The following is a 27,667-nucleotide window of genomic DNA, read 5'->3' on the forward strand; positions in this document are numbered from 1 at the left end:
ACACAGAGGCTTTTGTAATTCTCTACCTGAAATCACCTGCTCCCTTTTCTGAACCATCTTTGATGAATTGGGAACACACATGGCTTGGGAGCAAATAGGCAACTATTTTATTTTGCAGTCTAATTTTGTAATGAACTCACTTAAATTGGAAGTGACCTTGCAACGCGCCCAGAGTTCATTTCAAAATTAACCTTGGTCTGGCCTAGTTGCTCATTTACTTCCAAGCTGGAAGATTAACTTGTAGCCTTGAACCTCTTCTGAACTCATAGAGTTATAGGTAGTGACCTACTGCTCCCTACCACATCCAGCAGCAAGCCAGGCTCCCACCAGCTTCCTCTGGACACCACTCTTCCCAAGGACTGGAAGACGCTAATCTCAGGTTTGTTACTGGGTGTCTTCTGTGTGCTTGCAACAGGAGAAGGAGACGAAGTCGCAGGAGATCTAGGAGAGAGGTCAGAGACTATGTGAGCATCATAGGTGCTGACTGTGAGTTTCCAAGGTGAATGATCCAGCAAAAAGGGGCTGTGTAGAGACAGGTAGGTAGAGGGACTCCAGGAACTATCAAAGGAAGGCTTTGCTTCAACGACACTACAGAGAAGGATATGTTTAGCAAAGTTAAGTCTTAACTCAATGGAATATTTATGGGTGTCCTTAAGAGGGAAAAGTCTCAGCCCTCGGGCATGTACTTTGTAACTTGACCATTGCTTCCTGACCACCAGCAGAGGAAACCAGTGACATGGCTATCACTTCTAAAAGGCAAAGAAGTTACCTTCTCAAACAACTGGACCAGGGTAGTTTCTTTGAAAAATAAGCTTGCATGGAACTAGATACCAATTCCCTCCAATGCAGAGCCTTCTGGGAGTGTGATTGGGTCAGACGGAATCTATAGATCAATCTGGAGGGAACTGCCCAAGAACAGTGATTAAGTCAGCATGGTATTGGTAGAAAGATGGACCAATGGATCAGTGGAACAAATTAGAGAGTCTAGAAATAGCATCAGAGGAGAAATAGCTTTTTGTGATCTTCTACATCCAAACAGGAAGCAAAACTCCCAAAACTTGACTCTTAATCACTAGGCTATTCTGCATTTTATAAGATCCTTTTAGTCATGCAAGATCTCTATTAAGATAGTCATATCCTCATTTTATGGATAGCCAAGAATTGGAGCTTGTCTAAACTAAATGGTAGTAGAACATCAGCTGTGAGACGTTGAGAAATATTATTGAGAAAAAAATGGGAATATTCCTAAATCCCCGGATAGTTACCCTTCCCCCAGAAAAGGACTCCTGTTACCCTCTATGCCATAGCAACTAACCGAGAATGAGCTATTGAAATCTGTCTCCTTCAACTGTAAGCATCTTGGGAGCAGAGATTGACATCATGTAAGTTTTTCAATCTCTATTGTTCAGCACAACACCTGGATATATTAGGTAGGTTTGTTGTGCTGTCATAGAGAATAAACCCTGAAATTTTAGTGGGTTAGCACATAAATATTTATGTCTTGCTCATATAAAATCAACTGATCTACAGGGATACTCCTGTCCAAATGGTGCTTCAGAGACCCAAGCTGCCTTTATTTTATAGCTATGTCTTCTGGGGAACAGGGCCTCCACATTGTTGTAGCAGAAGAGAAAGATGAAGGGGCACACATCGGTTCTTAAATTCCTGGCCCAAGATTTGACACATGTCACTTCCACCCCAACCCACTGGCCAGAATTAGTCATATAGCCCTGTCTCTCTTTTAGCAACTGGGAAGGAAATGTCAGAGAACATATGATGAGTAGTAAACATCTCTGCCTTCCTGGCTGACAGTGTGTACTCAGTGAATCTTGTTGGATAAACTGATAAGTAAACATGACACAGGGTTTAAATGATGCTGTCACAGAACTGAAGCAACTTTCACCTCCAGAGCCTCAGATGAGAATGCACATGCCGGCGACATGGAGAGTAATGCACTTGGATCTACCATTTATTAATGACTACTCTACACAAGGCACTTGTGACGGCACAAGAACTTGACACGGACTGTGGTGTTTAGTCCTCATATGGGCCTTATGGGATAGGCCTTAATATTCTTCTTTCACAAATAACTTTGTCATGGAACCACGGTGAGCAAGTAGCAGAGCTGAGGCTTGAGCCCCCGTGGGCCAAGTTTCAAAGCTTATGAGAGTCCATCTTCTCGACTCCATGGACTCCTTCCACTATGAATGCCTTTCGGAACATCATGAGCAACTGAAAGCAATGGCCTTCAGAATTCCAGTCCAGAGTCATTGCCCCAGTGAGAGTGCTAGGAGGAAGGCAAAGAGAGACAGGGCCATTCCATAGCTGGTTTTCCCCATTTCCAATGGCCTTGTCCTTTCTCATCTCTCTCCTGCTGCCTCCTCTCAGGGACTACCATCAGACAGAAATGTGCCTCTGACACTTCAAGTCCATGGTGAAAAGAGTAGAGGTCAGAGCTCATTGTAATCATTTGTGTAGTTTCTGAGATCTGTCTGTTTTGCACCCTCCATCCTGTTTGAACAAATGAAAAGGTGAGAGCAGTGATCTCCATCCGGGACACGTTTCCCGATAGCCTAGATTGTGTGGGAACTGTGGCCAAGCCCACTTTATGTAGCTCTCCCAACCCTGCAAGACAGAGACCTGAATGTCTCCTAAGGCACCACTAACACTCCACAGCAGCACCACTATAGCCACGGCAAGTCAAAAGGATTCCTGGTCAGACTTTGTTCTTCTCATTGTGTGAGCATAGGTAATTCACCTGGATCCTCTGGGTTTTAACTTTTTCATCTATAAAATGGGATTGTTGTACATCTACTCTCTGATCATGATCTCACTGGGTTATGGTGAGCATCCAATGGAATAGTATATGTAAGAGTGCATTTAGACTGGTAAGACTGCTTAACTGCTTAACTCGTTATTGTTTATGACCAGCTAAATAATGAAATTTTCTTTTCTTTTCTTTTTTTTTTGGAATTTTCTTACTTGAATTGCATCTTATTGAGGGAAGGGAGCAAAGCTACATATACCCATGGCATTTAAATGCCAACTCTCTCACTCTATAAACCACACTTGGCTGTACACATTTGTTTCTCTTCATGATGTTTAAGCTCCAGGCTATGGAAGTCAGAACATTACCACATGAGTGATGTTGGGCAAAGTATTAACTAAGTAATCTCTCTAAGCTTCTGGTCTCTCATCAATGAAATGGGAATAACAACATTTGTGTTAGGGAATTATCGTAAGGGGTGAAATACTAACGCACATAAAACAATCTATATAGTGCATGACATCATGAAGCACGTGATAAACAGTTGCAATTTGATCGACATTTTATTATCAAGGAGCCATCATGCTGTCTCCAAGGGTCTTTGTGTAATCAAATGATCCCACTGCTTAACAGAATTAGAAAATCCCCAACCTTTCAAAACACCGTATGAGCACTTGGATCAATGTCTCCCCATGTGCTCTCAACAGTCTCCAACACCCCATAGAAAGCACACAACTTACAACATGGCTGTGCTCCAAAACTCTACTTGGAAGTCATTTGTTTGGGACTCAACACATATTTTCCCACAGAAAGAATGCTATTAAAATAGTGGTTGGATTCCCAGGTCACTGGAAATACCCACTTGATTTGCAAAGTAGCAGAAAATGGGCATATTTGCAATGCAAATGAGTATAAAGCAATGCTGTTGCATTGCTAGTCATTGGCCAAAACCGAAAACTAAGAATATTATGTAATAGATAGTTTCTTTTATTTTTCATAAATGATGGCAATAAGGAAAGCAAGCTTACTTAGAGAAAGAAGAGGGTGTTTGAATCAAAGGCTTTGAAGGCTCTTTATTTGGTCTAATGTGACTTCAAAAATTTTAAACTTTTTAAAAAATTTTTTAAATGTTTATTTTTTGAAAGAGAAAGAGACAGAGATTGAGTGAGGGAGGGGCAGAGAGAGAGAGGGAGACACAGAATCCAAAGTAGGCTCTGGGCTGTCAGCACAGAGCCTGACATGGGGCTTGAACTCACGAACCGCGAGATCATGACCTGAGCCAAAGTTCGATGCTTAACTGACTAAGCCATCCAGGTGCCCCAAACTGTTTTGTTCGTGATCCAAGGGACTATGTAGCACTAATCTTATTGACCACGATGGAGTTATTTTTGGTTTGCAAACAGAAAAGGTCAAGGAAATGGGAAAGATCAGGGAAAGGGAAGAAGTGAGAATGATTCCCTGGGGAAAAAAAATCAGCCAATGGTTTGGATACACTGAGGATGGAGGAAGAGGTATACATATGGAGTAAGATAGATATTACTAAATAGCTATGATAGCTATTTAGAAGAACAGCTTCTAAAAAGAGAGGCATCAAGGCTGAGAGGCAAGAGGGAAGGAAGGCTGTGAGTACCCAGCTACTTGGTGTTAGGAAACAAGCCTAATGATGGGCTCATTCCATCCTGTACTTCACTGCTATGAAGTCCATGGTGAACTAGAATGTTAACAGCCACGTCTAAACCAGGTCTTTGCATGTAAGGGCCAGGGAAGCACAGGATGTGAAAACCCCAAGGACCTCAGCCCAACCTTTAATTTCTGGTGCCTTCAAAGCTGGTAGAGATTAAATGGGAACATATGAAAACCTACAGCTTTCAAATGAGGAACTGAGGCCCAGGGAGAGGAAGTAACTTGCCGGCGATCATATCACTAGTAAGTGTCAGTAACCTCCCCAAAGCAGGCCGCGTCTCAGTCTGCTGCAGCCACTACACTAGTTCCCTGACCTGGCCACTAGTCTGATTTGTGCTACACCTCGAACTTCAGCTCTTTCGGGCCGCAGTGGGCTAACCAAGCCGGGGCAGAAGGAGTACAGGAGGAACTGGAATGATCCAGGGTAGATCAGTCTCTGGAAGGCTTAGGTCTAGGCTGAGAAGCTAGTTGTCAAATAAGAAGTGAATTCCAGGTACCACTGCCAGACTTACCCGGAAGGGACTGCGAGGGCACTGAGCGCGGAGATAGGAGACCTAGGTTGTTTTTCAATTCTGCTCTGGTATGAGCTTGCTCACATTTCTTCCTCCCTCTGAAGTCCCTCTCCGCTCTGATTGTCTACTAATCCTCACCAGGCAGGATCTGTGGTCCTTGTGGCCTGGGGAGGTGGGCCAGTGAGTCACTAATGACCTAATTAGGTCACAATAGCTCAGACCCCTTCCAGGTCATGGTGGCCATATTTTGTTTTGCTCTGTTCCGTTTTTTGCAATAATCATCTCTCTTCTTCAGCCCACCACCCCGCAACCACTCCTATTAGCTGGTTTTCCTTTTCAGTGATTAAACTTCTCCTGGCCTGTAGTCATGTTCCACCATGGGGAGTAGGATGTTTGGGCCACCGTGGCCTGGAAGGGGTCGTGCGTCCTTACTCATACTGTGTGAGGGCTCAGGGGAAAGGCCAGAACTGATCCCAGGCTGACAGAAACAACTAGGCTGGCCCTGTGTCCCCTCACTCCTACGCAGATGTAAGTCTTGGTTCCTTAGGCCACTCCAGGGGTAGGGAAACTCTGATATCTGGCCAGATATTTCTAGAATTCCAACTCCTATACCCTGACCTTTCTGCCCCATTTGGAGGACTCCCTGGGGACTCATGTGCCTCAGTTACTGGCATTGTCGTCACTGTGGCCCCAGCCCTGCGCTCCCCTCCCAGGGCTGCCGTTGCTATGGTGATGGCTGTAGGCTTTGCAGCCACTCTCCTTGAGGCTGTCACTTCATATACAGTGATTAAAGCACTTTCAGCCAACCTTGACTGGTGTAATCTCTCAGGCAAGGTCCCCAAAGTGTAGCCTTGATGCTATCTCTACCATTCCAATGAAAAACTTGGCTTAAGTTCTGGCTTGAGGACCAAGCCAGAGGGTCTTGAAGGACACCACCTTTCAGCATCAAGCACTTGCACCTGGAGCTGGGCCCTCAGAGGCAGACTTGGCTTCCCTTATATCTCAATGACCTGCCCTGTGAGTTCCGCCCCGAGATCTCTTAAAGAACACCTAGGGGTTTCTCACACAAATAGAAGCTCTGATATCCCAGAATCCTCAAGTGACATCAACATGTATTATGAATCATTTAAAATCTTCAAAGAAAGACAACTTGTTTACCTAACCTAACTGCGTTAGATCAAATGGCAATTATCTGCCTTGAAACGCCTACTGGTTATAGTCTATGTCATTCTTTCTTCCCCTGTCAGGGAAAGCTGTTTGAACTTCAAGTCATTAGCAACGGGTACCACTGAATGTCCTTGCTTTTATATTTGTGCTTTCTTATCACTCATATGCTAGTTGTACTTCACGATTTTCTACCAAGAGACAAAAAGCCTGAAGAAATTACATGAACTACAAGGAGCTAAGGTTCTTGGTCAGTGCACCAAAGACTTTTACCCTCTTTATGCTTCCTCTGCTTTCTCTTCCTCTTGGGCAGTTGGGATAGAGGAGAAAAGAAGAAAAGATAATGCAGCAGAGATCAAATAAAATGGGAATACAAGAAAACCATTAGATAACCTGGATCCTCGCTTGAATTCCTGGTGGCTTTAAGTCTGGTATTGATCAAACGGAGATACATAAAAACATGGAGTGCTAAGTCTTTCTTCCAGCTTTGGGGAAAGCTTTGAACAATGAAGTTGTCCTTCTGTTCAACTACAGGCCTTATATCGGACCTCTAATAAAAATAATGGGCTCAGTACTTTACTAAGCTGTAAAAAATTTCACCCTACAAAATTATTGTAAATTCAATAAAACAAGTAATTTATGTGAACCAACTATTTTGCCCGGCACCATGAAAGCAAAAAAGGAGAATGTCTATCTTTAGGGGCTACTGGAAGGCATGACTCTGACCCTTCCCTTGTCATAATTTACTGCCTGGTCTTTCAGAATTTATTCCATATCCTAGGCCTCATTCTCTTCAAATGCAAAATGAAGACACTAATACCTTCTCTGTCTACTTCACAGGGAAGTAGAAAGAAAATAGTAGAAAAAGAAACAGCAAACAGAAATGTGATAACAAAGTGTTTGGTATCTATAAAGATGCTGCCTTATTTCTTTCTTTCCAAGCAGCTTCCAGATGCTTTAATTCCCACTATTCCAGGCAAGTAATTCTGAGTGAGTCTAAGCCATTTCTCTTGGATTAGACTCAAGTGTTGTTGGGGTTTTATGCTAGAAAGCTGCAGAAGAGCATTTCTGTGAGTGTGTAATATATAGAATATGGGGGATTTGTTGAGACATCAGGAGTAGAAACCTGGTGGAGAATTCTCATCCAACAAGGCAGAGAAAGGACAGACAGGAGAATGTTAAATTCAAGTAATGAACATTCATGAACAGCAACTCACTGTCACATACTATCCTAATGCCCGGGGATTCAAAGCATGTTGGCGGGGGGAGGGGGTCCCAATCCAGTGATTCGCTAGGAAGACTCAGAGGACATAACATGTAGTTGAAGCTATGATTAATTACAGAGAAGGAATGAGAAGCAAAATTAGCAAAGGGAAAAGGCTCATGGGGCAAAATCTAGAGGGAAACAGGTGTAAGCTTGCAAGAGTCTGCTCTCAGTGGCATTACACAGGATGCACTTAATTCCTCCAGCCGTGAGTTGTGACAACATGCTGAAGCATTGACCACCAGGGAGGCTCATTTTAGAGACTCATTGCCCGAGGCTTTTTGTTGGGGGCTGGTCATATTGACATTCTCTGCCAAACTCATGCCAAAACTCTAGACTCTCAGAGAGAAAGCAGATGTTCAGCATAAACCATGTTGTTTGTACAGTTTAGACACAGTGAGCCATGCCATTCTTATCAGGGAGTACTGGGAACCTTCTTGAAATCCAAGTTCCCAGACTCCAACCAAGGTCTAACTTTGCAAGCAGGCTTTTCGAGGGATAGCATTCTGGAGCCTGTTATGTTAACTCTTTTGTGCACAGAGAGGTTTAAATCAGTGATCACAATACAGATGGATAAATACAATGATTAATTCATTTGGCCAAAGTCACTGAGACTTTGAAGGGCCGGACAGGGATGAGATAAATTAGATATGGTTCCTGTGCTTTGTCAAACTCAACTCAGCACCTCAACAACTCCCTGCCCACCCACTGACAAAGTGTGTTGCTTATAAAAAGCTCTATGGCTGTGCTCCAAATTCCTGCTGCTATCCTCCCCATCCAGAACCCACTGCACATCCCAGGGGCTTTGTTTTCTGCCTGCCATAACTTCTTTCTGCTTAGCCCCTTGGGTAGATGTTTGGGGCTACTTCTCTGTTTGACTTGACTAGATTCTGGTGTGGCCCTGGATGCCTTCCAGCCAGTTCTGCCCCATCCCTGCCCCCACCAAGATCTCCAACACTCCATATTTCATCTGGCCTCCTTGGCCCCTTGTCCACTAGAGGAACCACTCCATTCATGTTTGAAGCCCTAGGTCCTGGGGGCAATCCCTATCCCTCAGTCAATGATTTAAAAGTCATTCCATTTCTACTCACAGACTTTTTTGGTTAATTTTTACCCCACTGCCAGCTGCCAAGGAGATGCCCAGGACCATGAAGTACAGATTTCTCAGCCTTTCCTACTGGAATCCTCTTATGAAGGAGCTCCACATGCTGTCTCTGACCGCAACCAGGGCCTTTAGCATCTCTGCAGCTAGAGTTACCCCTGTCCTTGCCCCTACTAGAGGGATTTACCCTCAAACCCTACCTTCTTTCCTCTTTTAGGGGAGTGAGGGGTTTATCAGAAGCACCGGGTTCCAGGTCTGCTGCAGATTGGGGGTCACATAGGTTGAATGCAGGTCACATAGTTGTTTTCTTGGTCTCAAAGCGAACATGTTCGGTGACCCAGCCAAGGAGTCAAAAACAGTCAGCTTTCTCCCTGATGTCAAGCAGAGCCCCAAGCAATTAGTTCACCCAGAGATGCCTGGGAACTCCCAGGTGATAGTTATCAGTTCAGCCCCAATTTCCCCAGGCTGATGGATCTCCTCCCCCAAAGGCACAGAGGTAGGAAAGAGCCCTTGGGCAAGTTCAGGAAATGCTCATAGTGACTCAAATGACAAGGAAAAGCCACATAGAGATGAAGTTGGTGAGACGGTTAAGAGCTGGTCCAAGAAAGCTGTGAACACCATCATAGGGGCACTTGATCAAACTCGTGTTTCAGAAAGATCCCAGAAGCTGGAGGGAGACAAGATAGACAGTGAATCTGGAGGCTAGGAGACAAAGATAAGAAGCTTTTATAATAATCTTACAAGAAATGGCAAGGCCTCAACTGGACCTGAGGTGGCGGATGTAGAGACGAGGGGACAGACGTGAGGGATATTTAGAAAGCCAGACAATTAGCAGCTGGGAATGGGGGTGGGAGAATAGAAGCAGGGGGATCGGCATCTTTGGCAGTTACCCTCATTGAAAGAAGGAATCCAAGGGAGTTAATGTTGAATCCAAATAGCACCAGGCCATACAGAGCCCCCCACATTCACCCTGTCCTCTATTTCTGACATATTCTGACTGGGTCTTTGTTTGGTTTTGGATTTTCTTCTGAAGGTCCAGAAATGCCTTTGGCATGTTTGACAGACTTTCAGGCTTTTGCCCGGGAGCGTCTGCCCAAGTCAACTTGGGATTTTATTGAAGGCGGAGCAGATGACAGCTTCACGCGGGATGACAACATCGCAGCCTTTAAAAGGTCTGGTCTTCTGTATCCTTTCTATTGTTAAGTTCATGTGCACCAGTTGAGAGGTCCTTGGAGCATAGCAGCCCTGCTTTTTGCCTGCAGAGGACACAAAGTAGTCAAGATATATTCATTTTGGGCTTTGCCAGAGGCTAATTTTTTTTTTTTTTTTTTGGTGGGGAGCGGGCAGGTGGTTGGGAAGAGGATGGATGGAGAGAAAACTTATCTTAGTGGCTCTGCAGAACTAGCGTGAGTCACCCTCCCTCTATATCCCAGCAACTCTGCCACCTGACAAGATAGGACAAGAGTCCAGGGTCCCCAGTTACCTGGGCCCGGAGGAGAAGCTGGTTGGGTAAGCCTAAATCTCCTGAGTTCCTAAACTTCTGGCTGGAAGGAGAGACTGTACATCGAGAAATATGTCCATGGGACATATGGAGACCCAAAGAGTCTTAGGGGTGGAAGGAGGTTGATTTCAAGGGAAAAGAACTGGGCTGGAACAGCAGCAGGTAGAACACGGGGCAGCAACAAGCCCACAGGCCACATTGGGCCCACCACCTAATTTTGGATGGTCCACAAGCTAAGAGTTTTTGTTTCCCATCTTTAAATGGTTGAAAAAAATCGAAAGAAGAATGATAATTTGTGACATGTAAAAATTATATGAAATTCAAATTTCGGTGTTTATAAAGTTTTATTAGAACCAACCATTTAAATTACATTTGTCATCGACGTATTGGCTACAGCTGCTTTTGCATCACAACAGCAGAGCTGAATAACTGTGACAGATGCATGGTCCACAAAACCCAAAATACTTACTATCTGGCCCTTTACAGAAAAAGTTTGCTGACCCCTGTAGTAGAGAGGTAAGGAGAAAACTGAAAAATGGGATACAAGGTGAACACGATGTTCTGTATTTTCATACTTGTTTAGTACTACCTTTAGGCCCCTTCCTTGCTTTATCTCATTTTGCTTCCGTGAGACAATGATGAAATTTGGATTACTACTTCCATTTCACGAAGTAACAAAAGTTTGTACAACCAGTATTTCTAGCAAACCTTTCTACGTTTGTGTATGATATTTTGTGAAAAACAAGCATTTTTGGACCCTGAGGCTAAGTATCTATTGGACTTAAAAGTGTGCTTTATATATTTATGATTTATGAATTTCCCCGCCTTCTTCTAAAGAAGTAGTCAAGTCAAATCTTCAAATGAATTAGCCTCTAGCAAAAAACAAAAACAAACAAAACAAAACAAAACCTCCGCCATGATCGTGCTCTGGGATTTGTCCTCCTTCGGTGACCTTTTCTTACTTTATAGAGGCTTGTTTGTAACCCATGAGGGAAGATCCTCGAACTCCTTCCTGCTTATTCTTTTCCTTTATAATTCTTGCTAGGTATGGTAAATCAACCAAAGCATCCAAGTGCTGAGAGTCTGCTCAGACAGACAAAACTCAAAGACACAGACCTGTGCCAGAGCAAGGTCAGAGGCAATATGAACCATAGGTGCACTGGGGGTTTAGAGAAAGTGGGGTTAAGGTGGGCCAGGGTGTTGGGAAAGGCTTTCTGAAGGAAAGTTGGTCTATGTAGCCTAATGAGCCCACTGAGCCCCCACCCCCAGAGGTTTCTTGGGTCCCAGTCTGGTGTATTCCTGCATGGGAATCTGGAGGCCCGACACCAGGCAGCACCTGCATATAACCCCACCAACAGAAAACTCTTTGTTGCTGAGCACAGAATCCGCCTCCGTCCCCGGTACCTGAAAAATGTGGTAAACGTGGACACCCGGACCACAATCCAAGGGGAGGAAATCACTGCCCCCATTTGCATCTCACCCACGGGTTTCCACTGCCTTGTCTGGCCGGATGGAGAAATGAGCACAGCCAGAGGTATGAACCAACCGCACCTTGAGTCTCCCTTCCCTGGGGGCCCCGAAGCATGCAAGTGTCCTTCAGAGCAGTAGCAGGATTTCTCTTAGAAGGAGTTCAGGGACAGCAATCTGGCCACAATTAAGGAGTGTGTGGGAAAAAGGATGCTTAACGCTATGTTTGTATAGCATTTCACCTAAGAGTGAGAAAACATCCATTTCCATAACATTGGGTGGTTAGAGAGGGGGCTAAGGATAAGTGGATGTGGAAATCGAGCAAGCCATCCTTCAAAGGAGGTGTGGTACAGGCCACCGTAGTCTGTGGGGAAAGGGGTTCTCAGTGTGACTTCAAAGACAGGGCTCTCTTTGACCTCTCGTGGGTCAGGGCTGGAGCTGAATGGTCTCTGGATTTCGGATGAGGAGGGATTCATGGCATGATGTCCTAACAAAGGCCCTGACAGGTGTTCCTGCCCCAATGTTGTGCTTCCCTTCTCATTGACTGATTTCATCATCTTATATGACAAAAAGGCTTTTATTGGGTGTGTCTTCTTCTTAGGAACCCCTTATTCTCTTCTCTCATCCCTCTCTGCCAAAGAGAGAGAGAAAGAGAGAGAAGAGAAGGAAGAAGGGAGGTGAGAGGCTAAAAATAGTCTTATGACTCCCTTTATAATCTTTACTATAGGCCAAATCTAGGAAATAATTTATTTGCAGGTTTCCCGGGGCCTCTCTGGGATCTTTTCCTTTGACTCTGTGATAGAGGAAGTAACGAATCCAAGGATTCTAGAGTCGCAAATGACATCTGTCTGGTTAGGAACCCAGTCTGGTCAGGCTGAAATACGAATGTCCCACAGGACAATGACTACTTTCCCAAAAGTTCATGCTTGAACGTGTGGTGTTGTTGTTAGAGTGGGGCAAAAGAATGGGGTATCTCCTGTTGACATTAGGGATTGAAAATATTAAACCTTTTTTATAAAGTTATTTATTTATTTATTTACTCACTCATCTATTTTGAGGGGAAGAGAGGGACAGAGAGAAGGAAAGAGAATCCCAAGCAGGCTTCGAGTCGTTAGCACAAAGTCCAACGTGGGGCTCGAACTCACCAACCGTGAGATCGTGACCTGAGCTGAAATCAAGAGTTGGCCGCTGAACCGACTTGAGCCACCCAGGTGCCCCAAAATATTAAATCTTGATTAGGCCAGATTCTCTGCCCTTGGGCTGCTGAATGGTAGTGACATTAACCTGCTGGAGAATCCTACTGAAAACAATGATTAAAGTAGGAAATGAGAAATATGCCGCAGTGTCAACATCACTGTCACCACCACCCTCGCCAACCTCGTTATCACTACCATATGTACAGCACATCACTTAGTAATTTTAAAAATGCTTCCATGTCTAGTATCTTGTTTAATATCCCAACAACTCTGTAGGAGAGGTAGTAGTAGCCCCCCCACCCCCATTTTACAGACGAAGAAAATGAGACCCAAGGCCACACAACTAAGGAGGGGAGGAGTCAACATTTTTCTAACTCAGATAGCATGCTTTTCCCAGGACAAAGCTCAGCCTTCTCCACTGGAATTACATTTCCTCACCCTTGGTTCCCTTCCGTTTCCTTAACAAGTTCACGAGCAGCCTGTTCTCCCATCTGAAAGCTGTAGCAGGTCCAACATGGTTCTGGGGACTAAGTGACACCTCCAACTGGAAATACCGACCATGGACAACAGGGTTTGGAAGACAGGTTATACAGCAGGGGATCCAGACAGGATTGGGCCTCCCAGCCTGATCTAAGGCCCCCTCTCCCTCCTGCCCTAGCAGGAAGCAGAATGAAGTCAAGCTTTACCTTCACTGTCAGGGCAAGCTGGTCAGAGCGGCACAGACTCGGAGGGCTTCTCAGCCCCTTCCAGAATCCTGCACTCCCACCTGAGCTGTACTGTTTGCTTTGCAGCGGCCCAAGCAGCCGGGGTCTGCTACATCACCAGCACATTTGCCACCTGTGCCCTGGAGGACATTGCTGCCACTGCCCCCAGGGGCCTCCGGTGGTTCCAACTCTACGTGCATCCAGACCGGCAGCTCAGCAAACAGCTGGTCCAGAGGGTGGAATCCCTGGGTTTCAAAGCTCTGGTCGTCACTGTGGATGTGCCCAAACTGGGCAACAGGCGACATGACATCCGAAACCAACTGGACTTAAAGCTGAACTTACTGCCCAAAGACCTTCGCTCGCCTAAGGAGGTAGGAAAGATACCAGATCCGACGGGCAGGCATTACAGGAGGCAGATTTCCTCTTCTCCTTCCTCCCTTCTCTCTTTCCACGAAAGTGCATGGAATGCCTGCTCTTGCCAGACGCTGCAGATGCCACGTTTCCTGCTGTCCAGGGCTTCCAGGAGAACAGAACGTAACACACAATGTCCTCACTGCTGGCGCTATCCACTTGTCACCAGAAAGAAGTGTTCAGGCCAGGGCTGGGCGCTAAGAAATAGGAAAGCATCGGAAAGGATTTCTTCATGGCATAGGAGAGTAAATTAAATAAGTTCTTCCTACATTTTCTACTTCATGGGACACTTAGAAAATGATAATTTGGGGGACGCCTGGGTGGCTCAGTTAGTTGAGTGTCTGATTTTGGCTCAGGTCATGATCTCGGGGTCCATGAGTTGGAGCCCCGAATAGGACTCTGTGCCAACAGCTCAGAGCCTGGAGCCTGGGGCCTGCTTCGGATTCTGTGTCTCTCTCTCTCTCTCGCTCTCTGTCCCTCTCCCTCTCACACTCCGTCTCTCTCTCTCTCTCTCTCAAAAATAAATAATCATTAACAATTAAAAAAAAGAAAATGATAATTTTGGATGACACATTTAAGTTAACTAACCCCCTGAAGAGGCTGCTCGTAGACAGGGTGACTGGCCCATGGAGTGTAGTCAGCCCAGGCCCCAGCCTGCTGCCTTAGGAACTGAGGGTCAGAATCTCTCTACACCTGGAACTCATTCCTGGAGCTGCAAAAGCACACTTGTTTGGAATCTCTGAAATAGGTGACTGCAAAGGCCACTTCCCCATTAAAACCCTACAGTCAGGGGGACCTGGGTGGCTCAGTCAATTAAGCATCCGATTTTTGGTTTCAACTCAGATCGTGACCTCATGGTTCGTGGGTTCAACCCCCACGTTTGGCTGTGTACTGACAGTGTGGAGCCTGCTTGGGATTCTCTCTCTCTCTCTTTCTCAAGAATAAACATTTTTTAAAAAATCCTAGTCAGATGCAACGGAGTGCCCCAGAGACAGAAAATCATGGGAACATTGGAATGCCTTGGCTGCATCAGCAATAGTGATACCGGGCTTTTCAGCTAGTGAATGGCTGTGATACAGAGCCAAGTGAGTTAACAGTTCTACTCATTCACCACAAATTAGCCTTGGATTTTCTGGAATCCTTATATCAGATCCCAGAGACACATTGGGATTGATGGATATTTTATTCACATGGTAAGCCAAGGTTAAATATGAGGTAGTATCTGACTTAGGATTATTGAAGTATTTCTTAGCGCTTATAACCTTGTGCCTATCTCAAACATAACACGTTACACAGTCCTAGACGTGCCTTTGCTTATCCACCTCATTACTGTATTCTAAGTTCTTTTAAAGTAGGGATTATGTCTTATTTGCCTTTGTATCTGCAGATTCCGGCATAGTTATTGATCAGGGACACAATTAAGGGTTAATGAATAAGCAGTTGAAATAGCAGTTCTTTTGCACAAAGTTTGTTAGGAAAAGGAGCCGGCAGTGTTGTTGATTCTGTGGCTCCTCTTTTAAGGCTAATGAAAGGTGGCTATCTGTCTCATTTTGGAATGGATCAAATAATCTTAAAGGAGCTCAGGTCTAAGTTCTCTTTTCTTGGGGCGCTTGGGTGGCTCAGTCGGTTGAGCGTCCGACTTCGGCTCAGGTCATGATCTCATGGTTCGTGAGGTTGAGCCCCGCGTCAGGCTCTGTGCTGACAGCTCAGAGCCTGGAGCCTGCTTAGGATTCTGTGTCTCCCTCTTTCTGCCCCTCCCCCATGCTCGCTCGCTCTCTCTCCCTTTCTCTCTCTCTCAAAAAAAAAAAAATTAAAAAAACCAAAGCTCTCATTTCTTCCCCACAGAGAACTTCAATGCCTTATTTCCAGATGTCCCCCATTGACTCATCCATCTGCTGGAATGACCTCTCCTGGCTTCAGAGCATAACTCGATTGCCCATTATCCTTAAAGGGATCTTGACAAAAGAGGACGCAGAGTTAGCCGTGAAGCACAACGTCCATGGCATCATTGTTTCCAACCATGGTGGGAGGCAGCTAGATGACGTTCTTGCTTCTGTAAGTAGGGTAACTTCAGAGGCGTGTGTGTGTGTGTGTGTGTGTATGTGTGTGTGTGTGTGCATGCGTGCCCACAGGAAGGTACCCTGTGGAGTTTGGCCTACGCTCTCTCGTCTTCCTTACTAGGTATCCGCATATACCTGTGAATTGCAAGGACTTTTCATCATTAACAGCCTACAGTGTACCAGGTTCTTTTTCCAAACTTCACATACGACATCTCTAAATCTCACAATGGTCCTACAAGAATAGGATCATTATCACTCTTTTACAGATGGGGATCCTGCAGCTTAAGGATGTTGAGTAACTTATCCAAGATCACACAGTTAATTAGTGGTTAAATGTCAATAGGAGAGACGTTCCAAAGGCGCTGAGGTTTCCTACCTTCTGGAAGAAGTGTTCAGTCAAAGACCGCCTGTGTGCATGGAGTATAAGGACATATTTTCTCATGTCACACATCCTGGGAAGGAACACTGCCTCACTTAAACTAATAAATAACCATCTTTCACAGTAAAACTAAAAAATGCCATACGAACCCTCTTCTAAAAATCTGTGACAGTCTGTAATTCCCCCCCATCTTTTGAATGTACGCCCATTACGGAGGAAAAGGAGGCAGGCAGAGAAAGTATCTTTAAATGGGAATGAATTGTTGATTTACTTTCATGGACATATATCACTTATATTTTTCAAGAGATTCTTCTATTCCTACTTGATTTATTTTAAGAAAGGGAAGTGGGTTTTTTTCTCTCTTTCAGGCCTTTTTATTATGTAAATAAAACATGTTCACTGCAGCTAAATTATAAAATATACATATGCAAAAAGAAGAAGATAAAAACCACCCCTAATTTCATCACTCTCATTAGCGACAATATTTTGGTAATGGTTTTCATCTACTTCTTAAGGCAAGATGACATCTTGGGTTTAAAAAGCTACATACGGTTTTGTAATTTTTCTCTTTTCACTTACCGATGTGTTAAGAGCATCACTTCAGTTCAATATATATGTTTCTCTCATTTTTAATGGTATAGAGTAGGAATGGGCAATTTATACAACCAACAGCCTATCGTCGAACATCCGACGACTTCCAAGCTTTCACTATTTTAAACAATAGCATCAAACACTGTCCTTAAATCTTTAGCACTCTCTCCGTCTTGAAGATGAATTCCAGGAGATGTAGAAGGTTGATTAGCCAATCCGTACGTTTCAAGGCTTGTGAAGCTTGGAGGTTTCAGGTGCCAATCACTTGCCCCTTCTTCCTTTCCAAGGGAGAACCCTCCAGGTTCTCGCTGAGAGAGAACAGACACAGGATGGCAGGCCCACATGGAGAGCAAGGGGCACCGTGTGCCGTGCCTCTCCGTAAGAGCTGATTGAAGGGAATAGTCGGGCCTCCTACTTCTCATCCCAAATCTTGACCTATGACCCTTGGAGAAAGTAGATCTGCAGAGCACATGCTAGCTCTCTCACCCAATTCCTGTGAGAATGCCCACAGGTTTCCTCCCACACACCCAGGAACTGGCAGAACAGGCTGCAAAAGATTATAGCAGGTCCTGGGCAGTCACAATCGTGTCTATAGATAGGAACAGAAAGCAAGAAAGAGCCCATCACCAGCAAGCAGCAAATAGAGTCGAACGATCACCCTTGAAATAACTCTAATAAAATACGACGCAGTAGGCTCTCTCTCATGAATCATTTAGCCACTCTTGCTTCCTTGGGGAGGACTGAGTAATACGTGGTGATAGAGGCTACACTTCTCACTGCACTTCTCACTGCACTTCCTCAAGAGAGAATGCCTGTTGGTAAAGGCAGGAGCCAGAGAGAGAATTTCTCCTTTCCCATCATGCTGATCCACATGTCCTTCTCCCAAGACATCTGACTGAACAACCAAAACCAAGGTCATCGGGGGCCAGTGCCGAGATTAGTGTGAAGCTAGTGAAGTACCCACTTCTGGCTCAAAATTTGAGAGGGTGCCAGAAAAGCTTAGTAAGATAAATAATAGTTTAATGCACTATTTAAAAAATTTAGGGGCGCCTGGGTGGCGCAGTCGGTTAAGCGTCCGACTTCAGCCAGGTCACGATCTCGCGGTCCGTGAGTTCGAGCCCCGCGTCAGGCTCTGGGCTGATGGCTCGGAGCCTGGAGCCTGTTTCCGATTCTGTGTCTCCCTCTCTCTCTGCCCCTCCCCCGTTCATGCTCTGTCTCTCTCTGTCCCAAAAATAAATAAACGTTGAAAAAAAAAATTAAAAAAAAATTTAAATTAATGCCCAATAATCCATGGTGAATAAAATATCAACATTTTCTTGATGTTTATTTTTGAGAGAGAGAGATAGAGACAGAGACAGAGAGTGAGCAGGGGAGGGGCAAGAGAGAGAGGGAGACACAGAATCTGAAGCAGGCTCCAGGCTCCGAGCTGTCAGCACAGAGCCCAACATGGGGCTCAAATCCATGCACCATGAGACCATGACCTGAGCCGAGGTCAGACACTCAACCGACTGAGCCACCCAGGTGTCCCTGAAATGTCAACATTTTAAATAAAGATAGGATCTGTCTTTGTATTTGCATAACCTACCTCCACTCATCTCACCACTGGCCTGGCCCCAGATCCAGTAAATTTTATTTACAAAAACAAGCACACGCGTGCACGCACACACACACACACACACACACACACACACACACACCCGCTGCCCTTCAGCTCACAGGTCAAAGTTTGCCATTTGATTTTTTAAATATTGCATTCAAATGTTATTTATCTGAGTGTTTGGGCACACTTAAGTTTTGTGCCTGAGGCCAGTGCCTCACTGCGAGGGGTATGACTCTTTGAAGTTCCCATTTCTAGAAGGTTCCATATCTAACACTCCTTGTATTTCTTCCTGAGACCTGGGAAAAGGGTAAGCTAGCTGTAGCCAGAAGGCTCTAATGAATGTCCTATCATGACCTATTGAAAGTAACTCTAAAGCAATACTGTATCCGAGGCTCAAATTCACTCCTTTGTTCTCAAATTCCTTCAGCTCCATTGTCCAATACGGCTCATTGGAAGAGTTTGCACAGATTTATCTCTTTTTCACAACATCATAGGAATATTCTAAATAATACCACACTGGGGCTATAAAAATACCCCTTATTTGGACATGCATTCTTGCCAGTTAGCACATGTAAGTCTAAAATGTATTCAGTTCAGGGCACCTGGGTGGCTCAGTCAGTTAAGCGTCCAACTTTGGCTCAGGTCATGATCTCACAGTCCATGAGTTCAAGCCCCGTGTCGGGCTCTGTGCTGACAGCTCAGAGCCTGGAGTCTGCTTCAGATTCTGTGTCTCCCTCTCTCTCTGCCCCTCCCCTGCTCATGCTCTGTCTCTCTCTGTCTCAAAAATAAATAAAAACATTAAATAAATTAAAAAAAAAATGTATTCAGTTCTTCTCCACTTGTAAACTAGAGTACAAAGTCCTTTCCTCCCTGATTTCATATTCTGTTCAGTCTAGGCCAAAGGATCTCATAGAGGTAGAATTCCCACGGATTCCTTTGGCAGCAGAAGTCCCCCGAACGTCCAGTTTCTCCTCCTCTCCAGTTGTCCCTTCAAGAGGCACAGAACAGGAGCCCAGAGGCAGTTCCAGAACACTGTCCTCAAGGACCCTCCTCCCAGACTCTCCCATCACCCCTCCTCTTAGACGTAGAGACGCTGAGGGGCGCAGCCCGGTCTGGGGCACCATGGGTCGTTGAGGCCGGGGACTGAGGAGGCAAGGTGGGAGACAAAGTCTGGGGAGAAGCCAGGCCAAGTGATAAGCTGCTTTAGTTTTGCCTTTCCGTACTTCTACAGTACTGCTGCTTTTCCATCCCCACCCCCCATGTCTCCGATAACCCACATGGGAGCCAGGAATAAGTTGTTCATGTGTGGTGTGCAGGGAACAAGGTGTAGCCCAGTTACACAAGACAGCCTGGGGTCCGGACACTTGGGCCAAGGCTGGTCACGTTCTCTTTGCCAACGACACCCACTGCCTCAGTGATGGAGAACACTCCTGCCTGTGCCGCCGTAGAAACAGAGAAGGTAGAAGAAAATCAAAAGTCAAAACGTCCTTTAGAAACAAGAACAGGAAAGGGACGCCTGGGTGGCTCAGTCGTTTAAACGTCTGACTTCGACTCAGGTCATGATCTCATGGTTCATGGGTTTGAGCTCTGCGACGGGCTCGCTGCCGTTGGTACAGAGCCTGCTTTGGATCCTCTGTCCCTCTCTCTCTCTGCCCCTCCTCTGCCTCACACATACTCTCTCTCTCAAAATAAATAAACATCAAAAAAAAAAAAAGAATATTAAACTGAACACCATAAATGGAAATGTCTCCTTTAGGATGTGAAGAGGAACCAAGAGTTTCTTCCAAGCTACAGAAAGCTGAACGAGTCAGAGAGGAGCTGTGCTCTGTCAGGGCAGAAAATGGCAAGAAGGAAAGCCTGTAGGAAGTCCCTGCGGCTTGGGGACACAGCTGCACTGCTCTGGGAGGGGAGGGGAAGCACAGCTGGGGCATGGGAAGGGAAGACACTGGTAGACCTCACCCACACTTGGACTTCCTGTTCCTAAGCCACGGTGAGGGGCCCTCTCTGTCCCATGACCCCCAAGAGTGAAAATGGAACTCCCTCCAGCCCTGCGTGTCTCTTTTTCAGATTGACGCCTTGGCAGAAGTGGTGGCTGCTGTGAAAGGGGCAATGGAAGTGTATCTGGATGGTGGGATCCGAACTGGCAACGATGTGCTCAAGGCTCTGGCCCTTGGGGCTAAGTGTGTGTTTCTGGGGAGACCAATCCTGTGGGGTCTTGCCTACAAGGTGAGAGTGGCAAAGTGAGACCCAGCCAGAAGATACTGGGCTTCTTGTTTGTTTCCACACTTTTCCTGTGGTCTGCCCTCCAAGCTTAGCCGTTTCTCAAGGTGCCACAGATTTCTGAGGGCCAGTCCCCCCTTGCCCGGATCCCCACGCCTCCTCTGCCACAGGGTACACATTCTCAGGCGCTCTCACCCCATCTTTTCCTCTTTGCTGCCCCGTATTCCCAGCATAGTTCCAATTCCGCAGACATCCCTGTTCTGCAACCCCCCCCCCCTCCCAGCTGTGAGCACACCCAGACCTGATACTCAGCCCATGGTCAGAATGTTCTTTCACGCTTCTTTTTGTGTCCCCCCCTCCCCCGCCCTCATTCTTGGGAGCAGGGTGAAGATGGTATTAAGGAACTTTTGAACATTATAAAAAACGAGTTCCACACTTCCATGGCCCTCACAGGTAAGTTTTTTACAATTATTTTTGTTGTTGTTATTGTTGTTTATTTATTTATTTTCAATTTACACCCAAATTAGTTAGCATATAGGGCTACTATAATGATGTCAGGAGTAGATTCCAGTGATTCATCCCCTGTGTAAAACACCCAGTGCTCACCCCCACAAGTGTCCTCCCTAATGCCCCTTGCCCATTTACCCCATCCTCCCACCCACATCCCCTCCAACAACCCTCAGTTTGTTCTCTGTATTTAAGAGTCTCTGCTGCTTTGTCCCCCTCCCTGTTTTTACATTATTTTTGCTTCTCTTCCTTATGTTCATCTGTTTTGTATCTTAAATTTCACATATGAGTGAAGTCATATGATATTTGTCTTTCTCTGACTGACTTATTTCACTTAGCGTAATACCCTCTAGCTTCATCCACGTTGTTGCAAACAGCAATCATTCTTTTTGATTGCCGAGTAATGCTCCATTGTGTGTATATATATATATATATATATATACCACATCTTCTTTATCCGTTCATCCGTCAATGGACATTTGGGCTCTTTCCATACTTTGGCTATTGTTGATAGTGCTGCTATAAACATGGGGGTGCATGTGTCCCTTTGAAACAGCATACCCATATCCTTTGGATAAATACCTTGTAGTGCAATTTCTGGGTCCTAGGGTAGTTCTATTTTTAGCTTTTTGAGAAACCTCCATACTGGTTTCCAGAGTGGCTGCACCAGTTTGCATTCCCACCAGCAGTGCAAAAGAGATCCTCTTTCTCCGCATCCTCGCCAACATCTGTTGTTGCCTGAGTTGTTAATGTTAGCCATGCTGATAGGTGTGAGGTGGTATCTCATTATGGTTTTGATTTGTATTTCTCTGATGGTGAGTGATGTTGACTCTGTTTTTATGTGTCTGTTAGCCATCTGGATGTCTTCTTTGAAGAAGCGTCTATTTGTGTCTTTTGCCCATTTCTTCACCGGATTATTTGTTTTTTGGGTGTTGAGTTGATAAGTTCTTTATAGATTTTGGATACCAACCCTTTATCTGATATGCCATTTGCAAATATCTTCTCCCATTCTTTTGGTTGCCTTTTAGTTTTGCTGATGGTTTCCTTCTCTGTGCAGAAGCTTTTTATTTTCATGAGGTCCCAATAGTTCATTTTTGCTTTTTTCTTGCCTCTGGAAACATGTTGAGTAAGAAGTTGCTGCGGCCAAGGTCAAAGAGGTTTTTGCTTTCTTTCTCCTCTAGGATTTTGATGGCTTCCTGTCTTACGTTTTGGTCTTTCATTCATTGTGAGTTTATTTTTGTGTATGGTGTAAGAAAGTGGTCCAGGTTCATTTTTCCGCATGTCGCTGTCCGGTTTTCCCAGGACCACTTGCTGAAGAGACTGTCTTTATTCCATCAGATATTCTTTCCTACTTTGTCAAAGATCAGTTGGCCATAGGTTTGTGGGTCTATTTCTGAGTTCTCTAGTCTGTTTCGTGATCTAAGTGTCTGTTTTTGTGCCCACACTTTTACAATTCTTTTCCTGATTTGGAGCGGAAGGCATGAGGGCTATTGAACAGGCACCTTCTGGCTTAGCTTTCCCCGGCCCGGTGGCCACCCAAAAGAGAGAGAAAGGAAGAGATATTCCAAAGATGGAGCACAAACGCAGAACGTGATACCTTTGCTACAAAAGCAGATGCAATTTCAGGTTATGGGAAAGAGGGTCCCATTATACTCTGGCCTGTTCAGGTCACATCAGGCTTGTTGGGTGTGTTTCTGTGAATCATCTTTTAAGCAATATTCATGGACTGTGAGGAGTTGAGAAATTATGTCCAGGAGGAGGCATGGAGGAACTGGGGAGATAGATACAACAGGAGGAGAGAAGGGGGAGAGGGAGAAGTGTCATCCTGTGTGACCACAGCTGGACAAACGTGAACGTCTCGAAGCTACATGCGGGTGGATTTCACTCAAAAACGAAGTTATTGTAAAGCAGCGCTCATAGAAATGTACAAGTTTTTAGCAGAGCCTGGGATCCCAGTGACCTATAAAATAGTAGTTTTTAAACTAAGATGATGACTGCTGTCTTCAGAAAGATTTGGTTTGGAGTTTTTAGTTTCTTTCTTTCTAGTCGGCACAAGATGGCAAGGTGGGTATTGCAGGTAGTTAGTGCTGGGGGACTAGAGGTGCTAAATGTCCTAAAATGCCTGGAACAGTCTCACAGAAGAGAACCACCTACCCAGTGCCAACGGCCAATGGCTGTGTCTTTGATTGTCTTTGTCTGCTAAGGAAACAATTAATCAAGAGCTCTGATGTGAAATCAAGACCATTTTCTTTCATTAACTTGTTACCATAAATGTTACAGAGCGTCTGTTGTGTGCCAGGCACAAGGCAAGGCATCCAGGTTCTTCTCAAGTCTGGCTTTGGTCTGATATTTAGACAAGTGTCTTGCCCTCGAGCAAGACAAGTTGTGTTAGTAGTGCCCATTTGGGCTGCGGACTCAACCTTTTGGGCTTGAATGATACAAATTAGAAAACTTAGATCAGCATTAACGCCAGCACCAGCCTCCTTTCCGCTGAGCAGATTAATTCAAGAAAAAAAAATTCAGCTTTGAACTGGAACCATACTGTTCAAAGCCTATGAAGATAAGTCAGTAAATGACATGGGTCACCAAGATCCCTCCTCATGGGCATGAGCCCATGAGGCACGAGTGTGAATAGATATCATATTGGTGTGTTGTGCCCCTGGGACGGAAGGAGGTGAAAGATGGGAAGACCCATGAGCTTCTACAGATTCCGGGAGGTTGAAATGACTTCCACTGCTCCCCCAAATTTGTTTTTCCATCCTTGCCAATGATGTCTGATCTTCTTTTAACAGAAAGAAGCCTGTTGGGGGGGATTCACAATAACAAACCTCTTCTATTCTGCCCAAAGTTTACACTTCACAATCACTGGGCTAGAAATGGTGTCTGGAAAATCTTCTGAAATGGAGTGGAGAGCACGCTTTTTTAAAGGGGGCAAAGAAAGACACCAAACTGTGAGCACGTTTATGGCAGACAGTTTATACTCCCCTCCTAACTGTTCCACAATGAGAATGTATGGTTTTAAGTGTAGATACAGAAAAATTAGTAATCGCAACCAAATGTGGCACAGGGAAGAAGGAAGAAGAGAAAGAATAAGAAACTGAGGCAGAAGGGCTTCCATTGGCATCCTCTGCATAAGAGTCCCTCCCCCAGAGAAGACCCCCAGACTAGTCCCCGGGGTGAAGGGATCTTGAGCAGGGATTTTGGTAGAACTCACTAAAATGCAAAATCACAGCGTGAACCCCCTTAGATTCTGTCACCCCCTAGCCCTTCCGCACACAATGTGCGTTGAGACACCTGACACAAAACCAGCACTCAGGAGGGATCAGTTAATATGATTTCTCTCTCCCAATTCCCCTGGAGATGTGCGATATTTTCCCTTATGACCCTGTAACATACAGTCTCGGAAGGAGAACCCTATACTGATAGCAAAATAAGTTTAAGAGTCACGCTTTTTTGGGGTGCCTGGGTGGCTCAGTCAGCTAGGCGTCCAACTTCGGCTCAGGTCACGATCTCGCGTTTCGTGAGTTTGAGTCCCGCCTGGGGCTCTGTGCTGACAGCTCAGAGCCTGGAGCCTTTTTCAGATTCTGGGTCTCCCTCTCTCTCTCTGCCACTCTCCCCCTTACTCTCTCTCTCTCTCTCTCTCTCAAAAATAAATAACTATAAAAAATTTTTTTAGGTCATGTTTTTCTCACCGTGAGACCAATTGCTGAAATTATCTTACAGAAAGGTTAGAACCAGGACCGGTCTTGGAAAATGTCCACATATAAATCACACCAACACGAGGCTGCACAGACCTCACTAAGGCTTCGTCCTTCATAAGGGGACGAGGCTGAATTAAAAAGTCTATGAACCTTCTTGAGGTTTATTGTTTGTCATTACCCACTCCGGGTTAAAGTAGCCAGAAACATTTTAGTGTAAACAGCCTCCTAATTTGCAGTAATGAAAAAGCAGGAAAAAGTTATAAATATGCATTCTCTCCCCACCTTTCACGGAGTCTCTGCCAAGTGCAGGGCGGTGCCCTTGGTACTGCATGAGACCCAGAACCCAATCTGAGGAGAGTCGAGTAAGTACAGAAGCATTACCAAAGCTTGTGTGTCCAACTGTCCCAAAATGCAATCGCAGCATAACTCTGAGGCAACTATGGAGACATTTTTACATCGTTTGCATATGATTTTTATTACAATATGTACCGGCGATTCTGTTTTGGCATCTCTGTGCTCCTTGAGTAGGTCTGCCTGCTGTGGACACCCACTATCCTCTGCTCTGGGGAAACCCAAAGCTCTTAAGACCACTGTCCATCCTCAGGAGAGCCGCCTCTGGCACCGAGGTCCTGCTTCTGCTGTATGAGTTCAGTTTGTGGGCTATTTATGTATCCCATGCCTGACACTGCTGTCCACTACCATCAACCCAGGCGTGAAACCCAACTTTTTCCTATGTTTCCTTTTTTAGGGGGAAAAAAGCCTTTCATGGGTGATATTTTGGTGAGCGATACATTATGCTAAAGCTGTGTTTTGAGAGGTGAGGGTACACACATCGCCCATGTGGAAACAGCTTAAATTAATCATTACACAACCCGGCCTTCAAGTCCTTCTGCTTCATCATCACCAGAGATTTCCCTTCTACTCAAGGCCACGACTCCCCGGTCTGTACCAACATGCTACCCTCTCTTCCTCCCCGCTCCTCGTGCTTCTTGTCTGATGTCACTGTCTTCACTCACTCCCTGTGTCTAATCTCATCTACAGTTCTAATTTTGCATTTTAATGAAGCTCCTCCACTAAAGAAGTACGTTTCGTCTTGCAGAGCTTTCCCTTGGAAGGCAACTGCTGTGTGAAATATTCATCCCATCTCTTATTTCTGACTCATACTTTTCCCTGAAAGATACTTCCTATATCCATGAGCCTTATCAGCACTCAGATAAAGGTCAAGTGTATTTATGGCCCATATGAATTGATTCTTTAAATACTAAAATGGTGTTTACATATTTTTACTGTGCCATTTTGACATGGCTGTGTTGAAAGAGGACACGGGCACAAGCTCACAAAATAATTCTCAAGGCAATCAGAATAACATTACTCATCCGGTATCTTCATCTACCTTCTTTTTTTTATTTTTATTATTTTTTTTTTTTATTTTACAGAGGGAGAGAGAGCGTGAGCAGGGGAGAGAGCAAGAATCTTAAGCAGATTCCATGCTCAGCGTGGAGCCCCACGCGGGGCTCGATCCCACAACCCTGGGATCGCGATCTGAGTCGAAACCAAGAGTCGGATGCTCACCCGACTGAGCCACCCAGGTGCCCCACAGAGAAATAAGCTTTTTAACTGCTTTGTTCTTTCAGGTTGCCAGTCAGTTGCAGACATCAATCAGGACATGGTCCAGTTCTCCAGGCTGTAAAGGAAGAAGGCCAATGAGCAGACTGCTGAGGTTGCCCACAGAGAGAAGACAAACTCACAGCACGGTGTGCAATGCCTTCCTGCCTTGCCCCTATCCGACCCAGAGGCTCATCCCCTGCACCTTCAACCACTCCATCCCTTGTACTTCAGGCCCCAGACCCTCCTCTTCCTCAAAGGTGACACGCTCTCCTTTACCTCACTGTTTGTTATATGCTCTTGCCGGAACTCCTCCTCTGAAAGAAAAAAAAACCCTTAAAAACATGGGCCAATAATGACTGAAATGGCTAGCAGATTTCTTTTTTTTTTTTGAGTATCCTATATAACTCCGTGAACCAACTATGTAAATTGACACTCTGTACAGAAGAGCTATATGTATAAACCGTTCTCCCACAAAAATCCTCCTCCTGCGTGTAGATAATAGGGAAACCATATAGGTAAAAACCTAGGCTTTGGAGCCACACAGGCCTGGATTTAACGGTCAGGACTGGTACTGACCAGCTCTGCAATGGGAAAGTTTTTTCAATCTCTCTACCTAGCCGGCGAGGTCGAGAGAAAGAAATGAGATAATGTGTGTCAACCTTACAGCGCAATGCTTAGCACCCAGTAGAAGTTTAGGAAATGGTAGCTTTTATTGTTTGGCAAATTTCTATTCATCTTTCAAGACCTTGCACAAATGTCACCTATCCTTACTATGGGCTACTTTCTAGGTATTTCTTCCTATTGTACTTCGCACATTCCGCTATTACAACACCTATTATAATACGATATGTTTGTGTATTTATTTAGTTAGTTGCATGTCTTTTTCCACAAGTAGATTGTACATGGCTCCAGGCAAGAAGCTGTACACTTGATACTGGGTTTGGCATTTGGCAGAATCTTGATGGATACCTGTAAGATAGATGGATGGATGGATGGATGGATGGATGGATATGTGGGTAGACAGATGGATGGGTGGACAGACTAAAGATAAATGGATGAAAGGAGAGATGAAAAAAAATGAATAGATACCCTCGCAGGGTAACTCCCCACACCAGTAGTCAGCTAAAATAGCCTCCTAAAGCAGGGGCACCTCACTAAGATCTGACATTGTAGACTTCAAGAAAGTTAGGGATGGAAATCAACATTGTAAATAAATAGCCCCCAGACTCA

General features: G+C 45.1%; 1 protein-coding gene across 4 annotated transcripts; it reads left to right on the forward strand.

Moving 5' to 3' along the window:
• Window positions 1-222: 222 nt before the first annotated feature.
• HAO2 (hydroxyacid oxidase 2) lies at window positions 223-27,667 on the forward strand. Of its 4 annotated transcripts, none has more exons than XM_086717952.1 (9): window positions 242-379; window positions 6,967-7,102; window positions 9,526-9,664; window positions 11,352-11,527; window positions 13,448-13,731; window positions 15,617-15,826; window positions 20,469-20,627; window positions 21,005-21,074; window positions 26,464-27,667. In XM_086717952.1, exons 2-9 carry the CDS (start codon window positions 7,042-7,044, stop codon window positions 26,517-26,519), a joined length of 1,155 nt encoding a protein of 384 aa, XP_086574078.1. In that variant the 5' UTR covers window positions 242-379; window positions 6,967-7,041; the 3' UTR covers window positions 26,520-27,667. The 4 variants fall into 4 exon arrangements, with proteins under 4 accessions (XP_086574079.1, XP_086574078.1, XP_025768040.2 ...); XM_025912255.2 differs by having other exon boundaries at window positions 244-379; window positions 11,376-11,527; XM_086717954.1 differs by having other exon boundaries at window positions 263-379; window positions 7,072-7,102.

The sequence above is a fragment of the Puma concolor genome, chromosome C1 (genome assembly GCF_028749965.1).
Source record: "Puma concolor isolate L17-30 chromosome C1, mPumCon1.1.hap2, whole genome shotgun sequence".
Classification (NCBI taxonomy): domain Eukaryota; kingdom Metazoa; phylum Chordata; class Mammalia; order Carnivora; family Felidae; genus Puma; species Puma concolor.

Coding starts and splice junctions, on each gene's coding strand:
- HAO2 (XM_086717952.1), top strand. CDS start 7,042: ATGCTGCCTTATTTCTTTCTTTCCAAGCAGCTTCCAGATGCTTTAATT. Junction 13,732..15,616: donor ACCTTCGCTCGCCTAAGGAG/GTAGGAAAGATA, acceptor TCTTCCCCACAG/AGAACTTCAATGCCTTATTT. Junction 21,075..26,463: donor CACTTCCATGGCCCTCACAG/GTAAGTTTTTTA, acceptor TTGTTCTTTCAG/GTTGCCAGTCAGTTGCAGAC.